Source organism: Hemibagrus wyckioides, linkage group LG06, assembly GCF_019097595.1.
Source record: "Hemibagrus wyckioides isolate EC202008001 linkage group LG06, SWU_Hwy_1.0, whole genome shotgun sequence".
NCBI classification, from domain to species: domain Eukaryota; kingdom Metazoa; phylum Chordata; class Actinopteri; order Siluriformes; family Bagridae; genus Hemibagrus; species Hemibagrus wyckioides.
This window is the reverse complement of record NC_080715.1, coordinates 32959949-32979671: the sequence shown is the minus strand read 5'-3', so window position 1 is coordinate 32979671 and position 19723 is coordinate 32959949. Positions and strand designations below refer to the sequence as shown.

Below are 19723 nucleotides of genomic sequence, written 5' to 3'. Positions count from 1 at the left end.
ATCCCACCCACGCACTGTACACACACCCACACATCAGGACAATCATCAAGCCAATATGAATTAAATACATAGATACAAGTTCACTATCACTGTTTTATGCTATCATATTCACTCTGAGATTTCATTCTGAGAGTTATAATACCAGCGTCACTGACAGAAACCTAGAGTGCTGCAGTCACCATGGGATTAATCATCCGTAGATTTGCGATGAGGTGTTAAATTAAGACAATGACAAAGATGTGGTGTGTATGGGTGTCTGAGGGAGGAGCAGAGTAACAGTACATTGTGAACTACTACTCACTGTACACACCCTTACACACATACACACAGTCTGTCTCTGTGTTAAATTGATAAAAATAGGAATTTACAAGCTTTTACGCAGAAATGATGATGATCCAGGTGCCATTTTAATCAATAGTTTACAAAATCACACCAAAATCTCACCCATGTATGAACAAACTAGAGCAAAGTCTAAAATGATAAATACTACCAATATGAACAAATACTAACACAAGCTTGTACAGTAGGTGTCCAGTCCTCACCTCAAAAGCATTCTAAACTAAATATTAAATATTTCATAAATATTATTTCATTTACATTTTTTTTAAAAATTAAAAAACATTTTCACTTCAACTATAAAGAAACTACTCTTTAAAACCAATGTCATGTAATTGTTATTGTCATAAATTTCATGTTATTTTTCATTAATTTCATTTATTTTTATACTCACAATAGTCATTTACAGTCAGAATGTGTTTTGTTTGTTCATATCAGTGGAAATTTACAAATGTAACTGGTTTAGCTCTTTCACTTTTCCAAAATATAAACTAGCTATTAGAATAATTTAAACCACTACAACCTTAAATGCTTATGCAGGAAGAATTAATGAGCAATTATCTGTTCATTCCAAATTATGTGTGTATCTGTATTCAGTTCCATCCCTAGTGCCAATAATTTTTACACCAGTGCATTTCAGAAAAAAAGCATTAAATTCTGTTAGATTTGAATAAAACTTCATGGTTTCTCCATGTGTTTAGGGGAAAAAGTAAACTACATACCCAAAAGTTTGTTAACACTTAAACATCACACCCATGCTTCTTGATTTAGTTCCAGATCAAGTCCTCTTTGCTGGAGAGGCTTTCTAAAAGATTTTTAAATGTGGATGCAGGGATTTGCCCATTCAACCTTAAGAGCATTAATGAGGTAATCAGTGCTCCAGTTCGTCCAAATGGTGTTCAGTGGGGTTGAGGTCAGGGATCTGTGCAGGACGCTTGAGTTCGTCCACTCCAAACTTGGCAAACCAGCCTGCTTTGTGCACAGGGGCATTGTCATACTGGACCATTTTTTGGCCCTTTAGTTTCAGTGAAGGGAAACTGAAACGCTGCAGTATAACAAGGTAACCAGTACAATTGTATGCTTCTAAATTTTTGGTAACATTTTAATGCATTTTTTATGGATGTACCTGCCCGTTCTGAGGTTTTTACAAAAAACACAAAAACAAACTTGCTTTTTTATAATTTTCCGAAATTTCCAGAACGAAAACTTGCCCATGGTGTTTTTTTTGTTTTTTTTTTACTGGTGATGTGTAAAGTTGCCGGTCAACCCTCTCCTGCAGCGTAGGCTATGTCAGTGCAAGAAGACCATGGGGGGCCCTGACCAAACCAGACCACACACGCACACACACACACACACATACACACACAAAGCATACAGCTGCCAGAGTAATTTGAGATAAGAGAAATAACTTCATATTAATGTTTCAGCAAATTTAGAAAAATGGCCAAATCACAAAAAACCAGCGCATATGTCATATGTCTGTAGAAGGTTAGAGGGTTAAAGATTTGAAGTGTAAGAAAATGTGTGGTCTACAGTCTAACGGAGGTCACCCACTGTCCCAGGACAGGTTCCCATGGTGATGGACGGTTGTCAGATTGTGTGCTGAATGTGTTCCCAGGCTGCTGTATAGGACAGGAGAGCTGCAGCTGTGGGAAAATGGGCCTGTGCAGGACTTTACAGCCACTATTGAGCATGCAGTCCCTGAACCCCCGCACCCCCTGGCAACCAAACTAACCCCAGCCAGTTTGACATAACCAACCATAAACTGTTCAAATGTTTATGTATGAACATTAGCCACCTACTTTAACAGTACAAAATGGGTGCACAGCATTATAAAATGGATTAATCTGATGTACAACTGCTAAGCAAGGCTATAAAATAGTATTCAACAACAGCTACTCATAGAAAATTGGTTGTCTGGATACGGGAAATACAGCAGAATTATTTAGAAGCTCTAAAGTCCCATTTACCTTTAAAGAACCCTTTTTATGTAAGGAATAATGACGTATGTATTGTTATATGAAAATAATTAACAGTGTGAACCAATGTGAAGCTGATTTACTGTTACCACTTTAAAACTGACTGTTTTCCTATAACGGCACACAGGACAGTGTTTTATTCTTCTTATTTGCCAAAATTGCTTCCACAAAACAAGGTCCTGTTATTGCTTATATTGTGAACAATCAGATTCAAGAATTTAATAGCAGTGTGATACAAAAGAGTTTATGTTTTCATCTGCATTATGTATTATGTTCTTATGTTCATGTTTCTACTACCCTTAAACTGCTGAAAGTTAGAAAACACTTCTCCTTCTAATAATAAGGTGCATTGACTATTTTTTCCAGAACACAGTTGTTTTCATTTTACCTTCTCACAAAACCAATCGGATAATGGACTTTTGGAAAATGAAGGCTTTTGGAGTTTTTCTCATTCCTTCCTTAAGTTTCTCTTCCTTTTGCCCAACCCTCTGTTTCTCTGCCTTATGGTCAAACAAAGAAACAGATGCCGAGGCGAGTGTGTTTGGTAGGTAAACGCACTCATGGTTAATTGAGTTTGGTGTGTGCAAGTGTGTGAGAATGTGCATGTGCACAGGGCAGTGTGGGAAGTGTGTGTGCATTATTGGGGGAAGGTCCGTCTTCTGCTGGACAGCATCCCTACTCTGTAAACATTTTGGCCACCTTTTTTTTTATTTATTTATCATGAGATCCAATTATAGAAATTTTGTCCAATTTATTTGTACCGGTGTATTATGAATGTTCAATAACTTTCTTTGTACTCATAACTGGTTTCGGGGAGAGTTTTGTCTACTGGGATGGACATTAATATCTAGAGTGAGTATGTGTCTTGGATACAAATGATTGGTTCAGTAAATTAAAAAAATTAGAGAAATGGGCAGCTGAAAGTCCTACCTGGAAAGTCAGAAAGGCGCATTCTTTCGGAAGGCCCTCCACCCTGTCTCCGTCTGTCACTGTCTCTGCCTGTTCATTCATACAACACTGGCATGTATCGGAGCAGAATCTTCCACCTACTCAGCACTTCACAAGAGACACTAATCTTCTCTCTCAAACTGTGTTAAATCAAGGCTAACATCACAAATTTGTGGTTAACGTCTTATTCCAGTTCTAACATTTATGGAAATCTCCGCTCATCTGACTTATTGCCTTGGTTACACAATGCCGTGGTCTGATTTAGCAGCAGGGGGTTCTAGCTTTAACTGTTGACCTGTCTGAAGGGTTTCAGGTCACACACACACATTTTATCTGCACCACCACTGAGGTTCATTCCACCTGACAATAAGAACATAAAATGCTGATAACCCATTGATCACTTTGAATGGAGGTCAAAAGGAAGGGCCATTCACTCCAGAATTGGCAGGATTGTTAAGGTGCTTTGTTTAATCCACCTAACCACAAGGGATTATCTATTTGGTTTTATTAAACCTTCAACCAGCTAGATCATCATGTAAACCAGCACAGTTTCAGTTTTTGGAAAAGTTATTTTTCTCAGTGGGTTTAAACAACCTTAATGGTTTAACAGGTAACCTAATTCTAGATATGTTTAATGTTGATGCGTTCAAAGGTCCAACAAAAATCTACTCTACTCTGTTTGTGGTAACAGTCTGTGGTTTTATGGTGATCTAATGGGCTTCAGTTGTCCGGATGCCTGCAGTGAAAGAAGAATGCATTGATATCTTCCAGTCATGGCTATGTAGACACAACAAGCAAATGTGGTCTAAAATACAGTTTCATAGTATGTACACTAAATACAGCCTGAAGCTTGAGCTGAGACAAGAATGAATGGATTCTTCATTCAGACCATTAAAAGAGATCGTGATGCAAATAAGAAGTTTAATTCAAGCAATCAGTATTAGTAAGTGAGACAATATTTTGATTTTTTCCACAGGAGGACAATTTCCAGTGAGAGGAACTCTTCAACCTCACACACTTATGTTCATTAAGGGGGGAGAACGGCAATCCAAGATCCATCAAGCTCAATGTCTGAGTGTAATGACATCATTGTGAGATGTAATGAGGGCGATGCTGCCCACACAGGGATTTTGGAAAGACAAACAAACCACAGTGTTTAGAATTTAGCCCGAATAACACAAGACTATGACATCGCTATGCTGACCATCTCTCTCCACCTCCACCCCCTACTCTCTCACTCTCTTTCTCCACCCCTCCTGTCCTGACTGGAGATATAAGGTGAGTGTGTGTAGGGTGCTGCTTGTTTAAGTCCAGTCATCCATCCATTCAGCTGAGGGGTGTGTGTTGGAATTTGTCTGAGGGATTGCCCAGATCCCTGAGAATATCCCCTAATCGGCTGAAACCAGAGAGGTGAAGGTAAGCCATATTCTCTCTCACTTTCTCTTCTCACAAACTTACCTACATGTTGATGATATCTGAATTGTGTGTTCTTGACTCATTTCATGGCATCTGATTACTACAATGGACACTATACTATTGCATAAAGTATTAGTAGCAACAAAGTAATTCATCTGTACATGTATGTATTGGAAATACAAGCATCCCAGCTGACTCAATTCTAATAATTTTGTTTTTTTGTTGTGTCTTTTTAACTTCTCAATATTCAAAGATTGAGAATTGATTTAAAGTTTAATGTTCATGTTTTATTTTGTGAATAGAGTCTATCACTGCAAATTATGAGTTAGTACAGTAAATAGCACTTTTTTTTGCTTTAGCACTGACATGACAGCCCACAGTACTAATTTGCCTAAGACACACCTTTCTAGAGTGTTCAGTTCAGCGCTAAAACTTGTGGGTCTTATGTCATCTGTCGAACAGTATCAGCTGCAGTACATTCAGATTCTCATCAGAGACATCAGATTCTCTCTTATATGAATTCAACATATATGACTCTTTAAATGAGGGTAATAATAAGCCTATTTGGATCATACAAGTAGTCCCCGGAAGTGTCTCAACATTCAGTCCCTAGGAATTTCAACTTGAGCCTGAGCGTGGCAGTATGATGAAGCTCCCCCACTAACAGATAAAGATGAATGAAGAGACGGTTTAGCAAATATCCATTAGATTAAGAGAGATATGATATTTATTCTCCAAGACTAGACCACTCTCTTATTGCTACTTCTGAAATTGTCAGTAGGAGTACTGATCTACAATTTATGTATACGTTTGATCATGGATCATCAATATTAAAAAGAGAGGAGATAGAGGTTATAACACATCCTGAAATAGTCTGCAAAGTTTAAACCACACAGCTGGATTTTTCAAACATTTCTCATTCATATTACAGTTTTATATTACACACCTAAATGGAAAGGTGATAGCAGAGAGGTTTTTGGACTTTTCAGTGCAATATCAAAGTTACACATAGCAGACTTAAAATATGAAAAGTTATTTAGCAGATATAAAACAACCATACATTGCTCAAATTGCAGTGCCTGTTTCCAGCACTCAACTTACTATACAAACTGTATAACACACAAACCATGTTCAAGCACATTTAAAGGTTTTGCTTCAGGGTCTACATACAACACACGTTCCTTCTGAGATTCTCATTCTTATTATCAGCGCAGTGTGAAAACGCTGTAAGCCGAGTAAGTGGATGAGCAGACAGAATGAGTGCTCTGTTGCAGCTGCTGGACACTGACCAGGCCTGAGTGTTACACTGAAATATACTTTTATACTTCCACATCATTTTTCTGTCATCTGAATCCCACATCAAAATCCCACATCTGAAAAATCAAGTAATTGTCAAATCAGCTCAGTTTTGTGTGGTTATTAACATCAGCTAAATTTGATGTGCTTATTTATTAGACCGTTATTTATCAATCCTTGATTCATACTCACCAACAGGTAATGAGCCTGGTCCCGCTTCAATTAGACCACAATTAGATTTTTCCACTTGAGTCAAAACTGGAGAATTGCTCTTTGCCTCTTTGCTTTTTAGAAACACTAAACCTAGTGTGCTTAGCTCACTGGATAGTATATTTAAATAATATTACTTTATTGGCTAGGAAGCTAGGAACACAGATGCATAATAAGACCTAATCAAACAGTGAAACTGATGTGTGCCACTGACAGAAAAATAAAACAGAGCTTCCAGTGTGATGGCTTGTTCCATCGGGTTATTAGTAAATACAAAAAAAGAATTAAACAAACTTTCAGACTTTCACATCTGTTAACAGTAGAAATCCTAGACTATTAAGAATGCAGTGGAGGAATATTTGTTCCAAGCTTTGATTAAGTCCATCTTTCTCTCTCCACCTCTCTTTGGATTTTCCTTCTCCACTCTCTGGACATTTTTGTCCTGTAGTCACAAAACGCCATGCCTCTCACTGATTATTTAGATGTCTCTTTGTTAGTCTACTGATCTGTGTAGACAGAAAGCGGGAGTGAGGGTAGAAATGGAATGCAAGGAAATGGACAGCATGCCTGAAACCATCAGAAGAATAGAGAAATGATGATAGCTCTGTAAATATTGGGTTTTTAGGGGCCAGCTGTATCCAAGTAAGCCCATTGTGTAGCTGTGTGTTTTCTCTTAACCTGCCCTATTTGTGCCATGAGGTGTTAATTTTACAAGCTTTGTTTATTGGCTGATGTGCTGCGTGAGATTCCAACAGAAGGGGTGAACAAAAGGTAGATGAGAGTTCCTTCTGTCCTGAGGCCAGAGGCCATGTTTAAGAAGGCCTTCAGTATAAGGGCTTACTGACACATGATCCATTGTCCAAGCAGTTATTCAACAGTGGCAGAATATTTGACTGGGAAACATACCTGCATGAGCACCAGTGTCAGAAAACAAATATTCCATTAATTATGACTGAAAGCTTTAGATAATAAGATACTATGACTAGTTTTTATTCATTTGTTCTGCAATTTATATGACTCTCTGCTATACACTGCAGAAGTCAAATAAAACAGTTGTACTGCAATGTGATAAACATGTCCCAAAGTGTTTTATTCTTATTCCTATTTTAAAACAATCTCCCATTTATTATAATTTTATTTATTACTCATCTATTGTTGTACAACTTTACTGAAACAAGGTAGTTCCTGATATCACATAGTTATATCAGGTATAAACAATCAATCCGTCGTTTATTAATACATCAACCCCTGCACTCTGAAGAATATTGGGAAAGTTACAGCTTTTTCTTTCACTATTACACTGACACTGAAGACTCCTTCCAAAATTGGTTGCTGGCATATGTCTGTCATGTGGACTTGTGCACATGCTCTGTAGTGTAGTGACGGTTTGACTAAACAACTCACTTTCAGGTTTGCATTGCAAATGGGTGTGTCACGTGAGTTTAAGAGTGGTCTGTGTGTCTAATTGAGAGAGAGAGAGAGAGCGAGAGAGAGAGAGAGAGAGAGAGAGAGACAGACAGACAGAGAGAGAGAGGGAGAGAGAGAGAGAGGGAGAGAGAGACAGACTTTTCCATCCCTAATTCCCTAACAGCATACCCAAAGATAGATTTAAATTAAAAAGAGGGGCATCTGATTAAATCTGTGTGGATTGTTTTTAAAGAATAATACTGCTTTTCAGAGCTTTACCTTGTGTTTGAGCAGAAAGTTCAAAGCACATTACAGTAGAACCAACTCAAACAATATCGCAGACATGAAAATATCAAGACAGTATGTGTAAGAATTTAGTTCAGATGGTTCAGATATATTTAATGGTGCGTAGGACATTCACAGCAGTGTTATGGTTATAATATTTGCAGTAGGTTTATCTTTTTATCACACACAACGCATACTGTGGAGTGTATTATGAATACAATGAGCTACATGTTTATGGATCATAGTAATCACAAAATTAGAAGACTAAAGCAAGATCTATATCTATATATATGTGTGTGTGTGTGTGTGTGCATTGTGCATTTGTTGTTCAATTTGCTGCATTTACTCACATTTTACACTTCATAACGTATTTGTACACATATACGCAAGGGGAGTGTCTTATACCAAAAAAATTCAAATTTAAGAAATCTGTAAAATCTGAAGAATAACCTAAAGAAGGATCATGTAAAGAATGTAATACCTATAGGCTATTATATATACATATTAGCATACCTGCATCATCAGCATAGCATTTTTATTATGCTAGCTAACATTTGGGTGAGAAGAAGTGCATTAATAATCTGCACTGACTACTAATAATAGTCAAGACTTCTACAATATTAGTAGAATAATAATTTTAATAGTTACATCAAGGTGTTCAAGGTGATGGACATTCATTATAATTTAGAAAACATTATACCACTCACTCACAGTCCGTTCATCTCACGGGCTGTAAACCTAGTGCCTTCAGAGAAAGGTCATGGGAACACATTACATATTAGCCACTGGATAACTACATACAATAAATCATTTCATTCAAGGGTTATTTAAAGTACTTGAACCATGATTTTAGTTCTCATGACCTAACTAGCTAACAGACTTGCTAAAATAAACACCTAAACATGCTAAACCTCTGTAGATATTATAGAACATTTTCTTACACTTTATATCATCTCTATATCATTAATATCTTTTTGCACTTACAAGGTAACTGACAAACTCTAAAATGTCTAAATGTTTGTCAGGTTAACTGCAGTTTACTCTCAAACACAAGCAGGTGACTCAACCAAAACTATCTTTGTTTTTTGCATCTTAATGCGGGTAAGTTGGAATTAGGTTTTCCTGAATGATGTTCATGATATGTGACTACTGTCCCTGAGCAAAAATCACACCCAGGCAGTTTCTGGAACTTTGGGAGTCTTAAGTGACCCACCTCACATTCAGACAGACAGACAGACAGACAGACAGACAGACAGACAGACAGACAGATAGATAGATAGATAGATAGATAGATAGATAGATAGATAGATAGATAGATAGATAGATAGATAGATAGATAGATAGATAGATAGATAGATAGATAGATAGATAGATGGATGGATACTTTATTTAGGGAAATTCCTCACATTCACCTCCCCAATCATACCTCTCAAGTTACAGAGCAACCACAAGCTCAGTGTCCCTTGATGCTGAAAGATATTATTATAAAATATACACTTCCGTATATGAATTATTTAAAAAATAATAATAATAATAATCCTGCATTATTACAGTGCCCCCTGGTGGTTCAAAGACTTTAAACTCCTTATATGTATGGTTATAGGTTGTGAAAATTAGGAAGCAGGGACAGACTCCATTCTAACTTTTTTCTCTGTTCATTTTGTTGTTTTGTTTTTTAACAGTCACAAAGTCTTTACCCCAGAAATTTGTGAAAAGTCAAAAAAATAACCTTTAATTTGGATGTAGGTCAGATGGTGAAGCTATAGCTTTGGAATAAATTAAGCAAATCAGTAGCCCTGAACTTATGAATATTCTTTTAAAACACATACATTTGCAACTGTACAAATCACACATTCCAAGAACTGTACCCTGACTACAGACAGTACTGCTTCATCTTAAATAAATAAGACTCAGTGTCCCCATGGCATGTCTGTGTGAAAATCACCAACTGCCTGAGAAAGGTCAAAGTTCTATGCTGTTACTCCAAAACTCTAATACACTGTTTTTGCAGGCTTTGACAAACCTACATGAAAGTAATCTAGGGAAATCTAGTACAACTCAGTAGAAAGTGATAATAAAGGTAATAAAGCTGTCAAAATATGTCTATTTGCAACATTATGGATTAAGCTGAGAGAAGAAAATCAAAATGGTTCAATATGTAGGAAGAAAAAAACAATACTCAAGGAAGCAGAACAAACAGGAGGAGAGGAGAGGAAATTAATGAAAGGAGAGGAGAGGAGAGGAGAGGAGAGGATATGAATGAGAGGAGAGTAGAGTAGAGGAGAGGAGAGGAGAGGAGAGGAGAGGAGAGGAGAGGAGAGGAGAGGAGAGATCTGTAGCTGCTGTTGTATCCTGGACAGATTGGAGAACAGTTTTTAGGTATGGCAGACATCATATGTTAGTGATTTTAATGTCTTTGTCCATTATACTACAAATTAAAGCATCTGCACTTCAAATACCAGCAGGAAATGCATACACATGCACACACTTTTCTATCATACTGACCTGGGTCACATGGATCAATCTGCTGCCAGTTTCTCCCTAACTTCCTTTAATATTATTTTATAATACTCATAATATCTGAAATTTTAACCTGAGTTATACAAAGATGTTATGATACTACAAAGTGTAGAGGACTTCCGTTTTAATTGTAATGCATTTGTCAAATGTCTCAGTGCAGTAAATTTCACACACACACACACACATACACACACACACACCCTAAAAGGGCAATTCAGAGAATGCTGTATATTTCACAGTCTTGTTCCATTTCTCACAGAGGCAAGGATGAGAGGAAATAAGGAAATAACACACAGCTGGGACAGGGTTTATCACCACACTCAAACACCCCATAATGCCCTGCAAATAATTCCTATACAAAGTTGACTTTGAGCTTTGACTGAAGTGAAAGGCAACATTTCCTGTTCATTAGCTCATGCACCAGTTGTCTTGCAGAGTGGAAGATACAGTATCTATTTGTACAGATTTAGTTTTACTAACTGTATTAAAAGGTAATAATGTGCGGACCAAATCATCAGCAACTGATAATTAATAATCAAATAAAATCAATAAAAAACTGCTTGCCCTGTTGGGCTGGGAATCCAAGACAGCAAAATTGGCCATGTTCTCTAGAAATCCAAGCAACACAAGAAAAATCATGTGTATCTTTGAACTGGTGTTTTAGTGGAATAGGGTAGTGCTTCCTCAGAGTGTGTTCAGTTGCCCTGTGACATAGCAGGAACAGCATTTTGAAAAGAAGAAGCTGTTGCAAGCCTTCAACATCCCCACTGTCATCTGATGGTAGAAAATTAACTCTCCTCTCCTCTCCTTTCAATCATTTCCTCTCCTCTCCTCTCCTCTCCTCCCCTCACCTCTCCTTTCATTTCCTCTCCTCTCCTCTCCTCTCCTCTCCTCTCCTTTTCTATTTTTTTGGTATGTAGTAATTAAGTTCTATCATATATATTAACTTTCTAAAATATATACACCTATTTTGTGGGAAGCGTCAGGGTCTCTTTCTGCAAGGGTTTAATTAGGTCTAATATTAATAACATAGTATCTATTAGAGACGTAATATCTAAGCTATTCTTAATCTAATACAATCTAATTTAACAGCGTGAGTATCATAAATATTCACCATCCTTGAACTTTTAAATACTTTAGCAATACTGAAATTAATTTAATTGAGATCTATACAACCTACACAAAGTAGCTCATAATACTGAAGCTTGGGGTAATATAGTTTGCTGTTATTTACAAATAAATTTCAGAAATGTTTAGCTTGCATATATACACACTCCTGTTGCTGTAAAAGCCCTAACTTAGTTCTGGCACAACCAATTGCCATTAGAAGTTTCATACCAGTATGCAGTTGAAGTTACATGTAATTTCAGAATAAACCTGTTTATGGAATGCCACAGAGAACATACCTAAACAAACTGCATCTTGAAGAACAATGAACTATCAAAACTAGGTTGTTATAGAAAGGTCAATAAAATGAATCGTATGCTTATAAAAAAAAAATCTGCCAACCTACAATATTTGACACCATTATGTACATTATTAAAGCTTGGAAAGAATATGGCACACCCATGATTGGAGGAGGACATCCACTAAAAATTAGTGGCTGGGTATAGTGGTCACTAGATGCAACAAAGAGGGTCTGTAATGTATTAACTAAATACTTATTTGCCATATACTCACAGATATTTTTGTATACACGGCACTGGGACACCATAAACATGTTTTTTTTAAACAATTTTATGAAATGTGTCTTTGTTATAATACTAGAGACATCATATGTGTTATGCGGCTATATGTTTGACAATTAAGTGATTATGCTCATGAGTGAATAAATAAGTGATTGATTGTTTAATTGTTTGTTTGATTGGTTGATTGATTGATTGATTGATTGATTGATTGATTTCCACAGGCCATGGCTCCTTTCCTGGTGGTTTTAGTACAAGTGGTATTATTACCATCTGTTTGTGGAGGTGCATATTATGGGCACAAAGCACATCATCAACAGCACCAGCCCATACCTCATATACCTCACAAAGGTATAGGAAAAGAGATGCCTCATATGCAGCCTCACCATTACAGGAAAGAAATACCACAATTACCTATGCATATGAACAAAGGCAAGGACAAAAAAGGTGATCATTTTTTCATCCCCATATAACTAAATATCTATGATATATTAACTGTGAGAGATATCCCATCAGATATCTCTCTATGTCATGTACCATTCTTTGAGTTTTGTGCAAATATTATCATGTTTTCCTGTGTACAGGTGAGACCATCCCTAGGGGTGTGCAGGGACTTCCAGGAGAAATTGGACCACAAGGACTTCCTGGACCAAGAGGACCACCAGGGCCTGCTGGTCCTCAAGGAAATGGTATGCCAGGTCCTCCAGGAAATCCAGGTGCGCCTGGCCCCCCAGGGTTGCCGGGTGTTGGTAAACCAGGAATGCCAGGAATGCCAGGGAAGCCTGGTGGTATGGGACCACCAGGAGCACAAGGTGAACAGGGACCTGGTGGAGCACAGGGGCCACCAGGCATGAAAGGACCACCTGGCCCCCCTGGACTCCCGGGCTTGCCAGTAAGTGGGAAGCCAGGCGGCCAAGGGCCACCAGGACTGGCAGGACCCAAAGGTGAACCAGGGCACAAAGGTCTACCTGGTCTTCCAGGGTTGCCTGGGCCTAAAGGGGACAAGGGAATCGGACATATTGGGCCACAAGGTCCAAAAGGCCCACCTGGGGCTCCAGGACTACCTGGGCATAAAGGATTGCCGGGAGTTGGCAAGCCTGGACCCCCTGGTTTGCCTGGAGCACCCGGTAAGGAAGGACAACCTGGACCACCTGGACGACTTGGTCCAGAAGGTCAACCAGGCTTGGAGGGCAAACAAGGACCACAAGGACTGCCTGGCATTGGAAAACCAGGTGAGGTTGGATTGCCAGGTCAGCCAGGTGTCCCAGGTCATAAAGGACTACCAGGGCCACCAGGTTTGCCAGGAAAGCCTGGATTACCTGGATTTGGAAAACCAGGATACCCTGGCCCAAAGGGTGACAAGGGGATGGGAGGGCCACCTGGACTTCCAGGACCAAAAGGTGACAAAGGATTTGGAGGTCCACCTGGTATGGTAGGACCCTCAGGACCCAGTGGTCCTCTTGGCCCACAAGGACCAGTAGGACCTCCTGGTGGTATTGGTGCACCAGGACCTAAAGGAGAGAGAGGTGAAGGTGGAGCAAAAGGAGAACCAGGGCATATAGGAAAGCCAGGACCTCCAGGAATTGCAGGCCAACCAGGTCAAGCAGGTGAGAATGGTGAACCTGGTCCACGGGGACCAGCAGGACCTATTGGTCCCAAAGGAGAAGGTGGAGAGAAGGGTCAACCTGGGTCTCTTGGCCCTTCTGGTATGCCTGGCCCTAAAGGAGAAGCAGGTGCACCTGGTCCTGAAGGGCCTCAGGGTCCTAAAGGCATTCCAGGGCTTACAGGACCAGGGGGACCAATTGGACCACCTGGAGTCCCTGGGCCTAAGGGAGAATCTGGTCCTCCTGGTAAGGCTGGTCCTCCAGGTGAGGGAAACCCTGGTGCTGTAGGCCCTCTTGGTCCTCCAGGGCCTCCAGGCCCAATTGGTTCCCCAGGCCAGGCAGGTAAACCAGGTCCTCCTGGTCCTCCAGGACCTCCTGGACCAACTGCCGTAAACCCTGAACTCATGGGTGTTCTGCCTGAGATGGGGCCAGCCCTGGATGGAGTAAAGGCTAGTGGGCATATGAAAGGAAAGAAGTATGGAGGTGGAGCTGATATAATGGGTTCTAGTGGTCTAGAGATGCCTGCTTTTACTGCACAACTGACTACAGCCTACCCTCCAGTTGGCACACCAGTGGTATTCGACAAGCTATTGTATAATGGCCGACAGAATTACAACCCACAGACAGGTGTGTTCACCTGTGACCTACCTGGTGTCTACTATTTCTCATACCATGTGCATTGCAAGGGTTCCAATGTGTGGGTGGGTCTGTACCGAAATGGAGAACCTGTGATGTATACATATGATGAGTACAAGAAGGGTGTTTTGGACCAGGCATCTGGCAGTGCTGTGGTTCCGTTACAGCAAGGAGACACTGTTCATATCGAGTTACCATCTGAAAAGGCATCTGGACTCTATGCAGGGCAATATGTCCACTCTTCTTTCTCTGGTTTCCTACTCTACCCCATGTAGATCAATGAAGAAGAAGAAGGAAGCATGAGAGAGAAGCAATCAAAAGGAAATAAGAAGAGGCATGAAATGAAAAACATTTACATGGGTTTAACATCAGAATTACAGGAAATGACCTCATGAAACTGTTCCTGTGATGTCTCTCCAATGATCATGCATATGTCTAGTATTGTGTATATGCAGACACTATACTACCTGTACAAAGACTCTAGCAACAACCAATTGCATTTAGTTAAAATAATATAATTGGAGATTTCTAGAAGGAATCAAGCTAATGTGGTGCTATTATATGTTAATTTGTGTACTGAGCTTTAGAGTGTTTGGGACACATGGGAGTATTTCCTATTTTATGACAATGTGCCATATGTAGGATGACCAAAGTGGCAGCTGCCCAGATATGACAAGACAAACCTATTTTTTCGAAGAAAAAAAAAGAAAATTATAAATTAATTGTTCTGACATATTTAAATATTAATTGAAATGTACTGTATAGTGAACATATTCTAAAGAATTACCATTTCATAATGATGCATTCCCCCTATATTTTTATCTAAATGTAATGTTTTTGCACAGACATAATCTTTCCATACCCGTTCTAATTAGTAAATAATACAAAAAAACTGTAATGAGAGCAAGTATGTGTGTGTATGCTACCCGCTTGTGAAACGAAGTGAATTGGAAAATGAATCTGACTGTTCAGAGGTACCTTATCACATTGCTCACTTGTTTTGAAAACCACTGAATAAATACTATTAAAAATTAAAGTTACATTTAGGAATTTAAGCCCTTGTACAGATCTCACACACTTAACATGACCATACATTTCAGTGCACATTAAAACAGCATATTAAAATATCTTCCATCCATCTATCTTAATATTCTTCTTCTTTGTATCTTTCTTATCAATTTTCTTACCATAAATTGAAAACCTTTACATCTGTGCTTGCTAATTACTGATTGATTAAAAGTTAAAAAGGGCTTGGAGAATTTGAGAATTGTTTACTTTTTCCCTTTACATAAATGGTAAAAGATGAGTAATCCAAAATGAAGCCAAGTCTAAGCTTTTTTAAATACTTGTGTCTCTTTTTTTTATAAATAAAGGATTTATATCCATTACAAAATGTGTTTTCATTGAAGAGTTGCACTTACACACAGGCACAAGTATATAGAATATAAATAATGAGGATAATTAGAAACACATGAAAAGTATATTTTGGTCATTTATCACCCGATCAGTCATGTCCATGTTTTACAGTTTGCATTTGATTATGAAACAATGACATGCCATTTTAGGAGAGAAATAAACAAACAAATAAATAAATTGCAGAAATAACTGAATCAATAGGTCTACATAATTATATACTTAGTCACAATGTGAAATCTTTATACAACTCAGAGTTACTAATGAGCAGAGAATAAAAAATATTCAGCCAAGTGGATCAACAAGGTAACTGCATCTAATACAGCAGCAAATAAGAACACAATCCACAAAGTTGTTGTGGTGCCTGATACGCACCAATGACACACACACATTGTCATGTCATTGTCAGTGCTACACTCATGGGAATGGACCCATTCCCATGGTGGATTGAGGTAGAGGAGGCCTGATAAATTAAACATACCAACATCTGTATACTTACAAACTGTTTTTCCAAATTCATCATCAACATATTCTAAACTTGTACAAACATAATAAACTGGACAATAATTACTGCACAATAATTGCACAACATATAAGATGCTGGTCTAAGTAACAATTCATTTATTGAAGCGACAATATTTTATTTTCAGTTTTATTTCTAAATTTTTTATTATTTACTATATTTTCCAGTCTATCAAATTGCCCTGCTTCTTAAGATTAATGTTTACCCAATTTACCAGAATTGTGTTGCCCCAGAATTAATGCTGCATGTTTGGCCCAATTTAAAATTGTCATGATTGTTTTGTTAGTGTAGAAAATGTGTAATGATTTATTACACACTGACAATGTCATGTCATTTGTTTTTTCCCTCAAGGTTTTTGGGTTCATTGTCAACTTTGCTGATGACTGCACCCTGTTCCAACAATTAAGTCATATTATTTCAAGCTTTTCCATTGCAAGGGCTTAGTAACATACGTTCTAAACTTTTACTTATGGGGCCAGAAAACAAATATTGGATTTAACCTCTCCCTTATGTCCACCCGAATTCACCATTCTACCACTAAATGATTTTATTTGTCTAGTCTTACGGTGCAAACTATTCGTTGTCCAGTTTATGCCCAGTATACTCTGACATAATGACCATCCCCAAACTCATCGCAGAGTGGTGGTGGTGGTGGTGGTAGTGATGCTGATGATGATAATGCGCGGATGTTGCTGCGCATTGTTTGGAGGGCGGAGTGAGATAAACCCATACTGCGCATGCGCAGGCCAGTACGCTGTGATAGTCTGGAACGCTATTGTGTAGCGCCTTGTCGGATTTCCGGCGGATTTTATTTTTTAAACCTCTTTCGCTTCTACGCCGTGATTTCAGCTACCCGATAGTAAGTGATGTGCTCGTTTTTTATTCATATGAGCGCTTGTTAAAAAGATAGAAAATAACAAAAAACAGAGAGAGAGAGAGAGAGAGAGAGAGAGCAGCTGTTTAAATACCTCAGCAGGTGAAGCCTCGCATCATTCAGTCACATACACCAGGAACAGCTTCAGACTTGCTGTGATCTGGAATAAGATTAGTCACATAATCATATCTATTTAAGCACTGTTCTTTTTCAGCAAAACAACCCTGCATTGTCGTGTCATTTAAAATATCTGACTAGCCTTTAACTAGCAATGTAGGCCTTATTGATGCAGTTTTTATGAGTCATCTTGTAAGTGATCTGTTCTGGTGTTATTTATAGTTCAATAGGTTGATCAAATCTCTTTGGGATAAAATAGCCAAATGTACTGTCCTTCAGGTTAGATAAACTCATATCTATAATTACATAGTATTGGATGCATTTGATTTTATTGATTTCTTTTTTTATCCATTTGCTGTAAAGTCATTGTTCTTGTTTACTTCCTGCATTTGGTTTGTTAATGTCCAGCATGAGGCAACATATACTGCCCCTGCATATCTTAGCACTATTCTATATCACTGTATATTATCATGTGGGGGCTGATAGTAAATGCCATTTTTGTACAGGAGTCATGACATCACGTGCAGGCCCGAGAGCTGCCGGGACTGATGGGAGTGACTTCAAGCACAGGGAGAAAGTTGCTCCTCATTATCAGATGAGGTAATATCTTAAACAATAAACCCACAGTGAGCATGTTTTGTTTTTGTTTTTTTTTATAAAATGGCCAGCCCAGGTCCTCTAACTTGATCCTAATTTGACTTCTCTGTATTGCAGTGCTTCATTAAAGTCTGAGATCAAGAAGCTGACCATTGTGCACCTCGTTATATGGTTACTTATAGCCTCCCAGGTGACAGTTTCCCACTTCAAACTGTTCTCCCATGATGTGGTGGCCATGCCCTATCAGTGGGAATACCCATACCTCCTCAGCCTGCTGCCCTCGCTGCTGTCAGGTATGGCCATGCCCAAGAACAACATTAGCTACCTGGTGATCTCCATGATCAGCGCCGGCCTATTTTCTGTGGCTCCGCTAATCTTCGGTGCCATGGAGATGTTCCCGGTGGCACAGCAGCTGTACCGACATGGCAAGGCTTACCGATTTATCTTTGGCTTCTCGGCGGTGTCGGTAATGTACCTGCTGATGGTGATCGCCATTCAGGTGCACGCAGGGCAGATTTACTACAGCAAGAAACTGCTGGATGCCTGGTTTGACTCCACACAAGAAAAAAAGAAAAAATAAAGGGACAGTTGATGAAGAACTGGTTACAAGTCATGCTGTTGTATATTACTCAAAGTTTTGACGTGCATGGAATTATCAACAAGGTCTGAATGCACACCTAAGATCAAATGGACATACATACCACTGGGTTTATTTACAGATTATTCTTTATGCAGTGACCACTATCAATATATGTAGACAGATTTATATCTGACAGGATATTACAAATGATACTTCAGCTGACAGTCAGGTGAGGTGTGTACTAATGTACAGGAATACAGTAGAGCTTATTACAGCATTTAACTGCTTTTTAATTCACTGGTCTTTTAATGTGTACACATTAATAAAATGTTTCAGTCACTGTATTGTGTTTTAAACTACTGATACTAACATATGCATATGTTATCACTAACTATTTAAACATAATTAAAGTTCATTGCTTTTGAATAAGACTGGAGATGAATTGCCAGGGTCTGGGACACAAAACATATTTCTGAGCAAGATATTTGTCCTGTTTAACAGCCCTACCTTGGCCATCAGCTGAGCACAGGCTTTTTAGCACTACTACTAGAATAGAAAATCTCATATAAACTATAAACTCACTGGTCATATTAATAGGAATACCTATACATCTGCAGAACGTTTCTTCTGACAGAACTCCTGCTCACTGTTTTTCTGTTTTTTTTGTTATATGTAAAAATACCAGTAGATCAGCACTTTCTGAAACTCAAACCACCCATAGTCAAAAAATACATACATTTTCATTATGTTGTTCAAGATAAGTTTGTCTTAGCAATGACAGATACAAATCCTGTACAGTGGCCAGAGGGATTTTGAGCCATTTCTCTGGAAAACAAGTCGCCTGTTCACTATGTCATGCTGGTGAAGGAAAATGTTCTATCACTCCTCCAAAACACACAAAAAATGGCTTAATAAAATTCAGAAACAGTGACTGTAGGTCATGGGATATATTCAACTACACTTTCATGTTACTCAAACCACTCCGTCTCCAGTCTTGCTGTGTGTATTGGTGCATTATCATCCAGATACATGGCAGCACCTTCAGGGTACAGTGTTTGAACCACTGCCCATACATGGTCCCTCAGAATTATTCGGTAGTCCTTGGCAGTGATATGTTCATCACACATAGTGGGTCTAGGGAACACCATGATTGCAGCCCAAAACTTCACATTCACCCCTGTGCTTCACTCTAAGAACACACTTCTCTACACCATAACTCTCCTAGATGTGTGAAAGACAGTGAAGGTGGACTCATAGAGCAATACATGTCTCACCTTCTCCATAGCCCAAGATTTTC

General features: G+C 38.7%; 2 protein-coding genes across 2 annotated transcripts; both read left to right on the top strand.

Annotated features, from left to right (window-relative positions):
• The first annotated feature begins 4520 nt into the window (after positions 1 to 4520).
• col8a1a (collagen, type VIII, alpha 1a) lies at positions 4521 to 15675 on the top strand. The gene is made up of 3 exons (XM_058392586.1): positions 4521 to 4679; positions 12307 to 12529; positions 12667 to 15675. Exons 2-3 carry the CDS (start codon positions 12310 to 12312, stop codon positions 14595 to 14597), a joined length of 2151 nt encoding a protein of 716 aa, XP_058248569.1. The 5' UTR covers positions 4521 to 4679; positions 12307 to 12309; the 3' UTR covers positions 14598 to 15675.
• Positions 15676 to 16971: 1296 nt separating this feature from the next.
• jagn1a (jagunal homolog 1a) lies at positions 16972 to 18855 on the top strand. The gene is made up of 3 exons (XM_058392612.1): positions 16972 to 17117; positions 17756 to 17849; positions 17964 to 18855. The coding sequence occupies exons 2-3, from the start codon at positions 17761 to 17763 to the stop codon at positions 18424 to 18426; spliced, it is 552 nt and encodes a 183-aa protein (XP_058248595.1). The 5' UTR covers positions 16972 to 17117; positions 17756 to 17760; the 3' UTR covers positions 18427 to 18855.
• Positions 18856 to 19723: the final 868 nt, after the last annotated feature.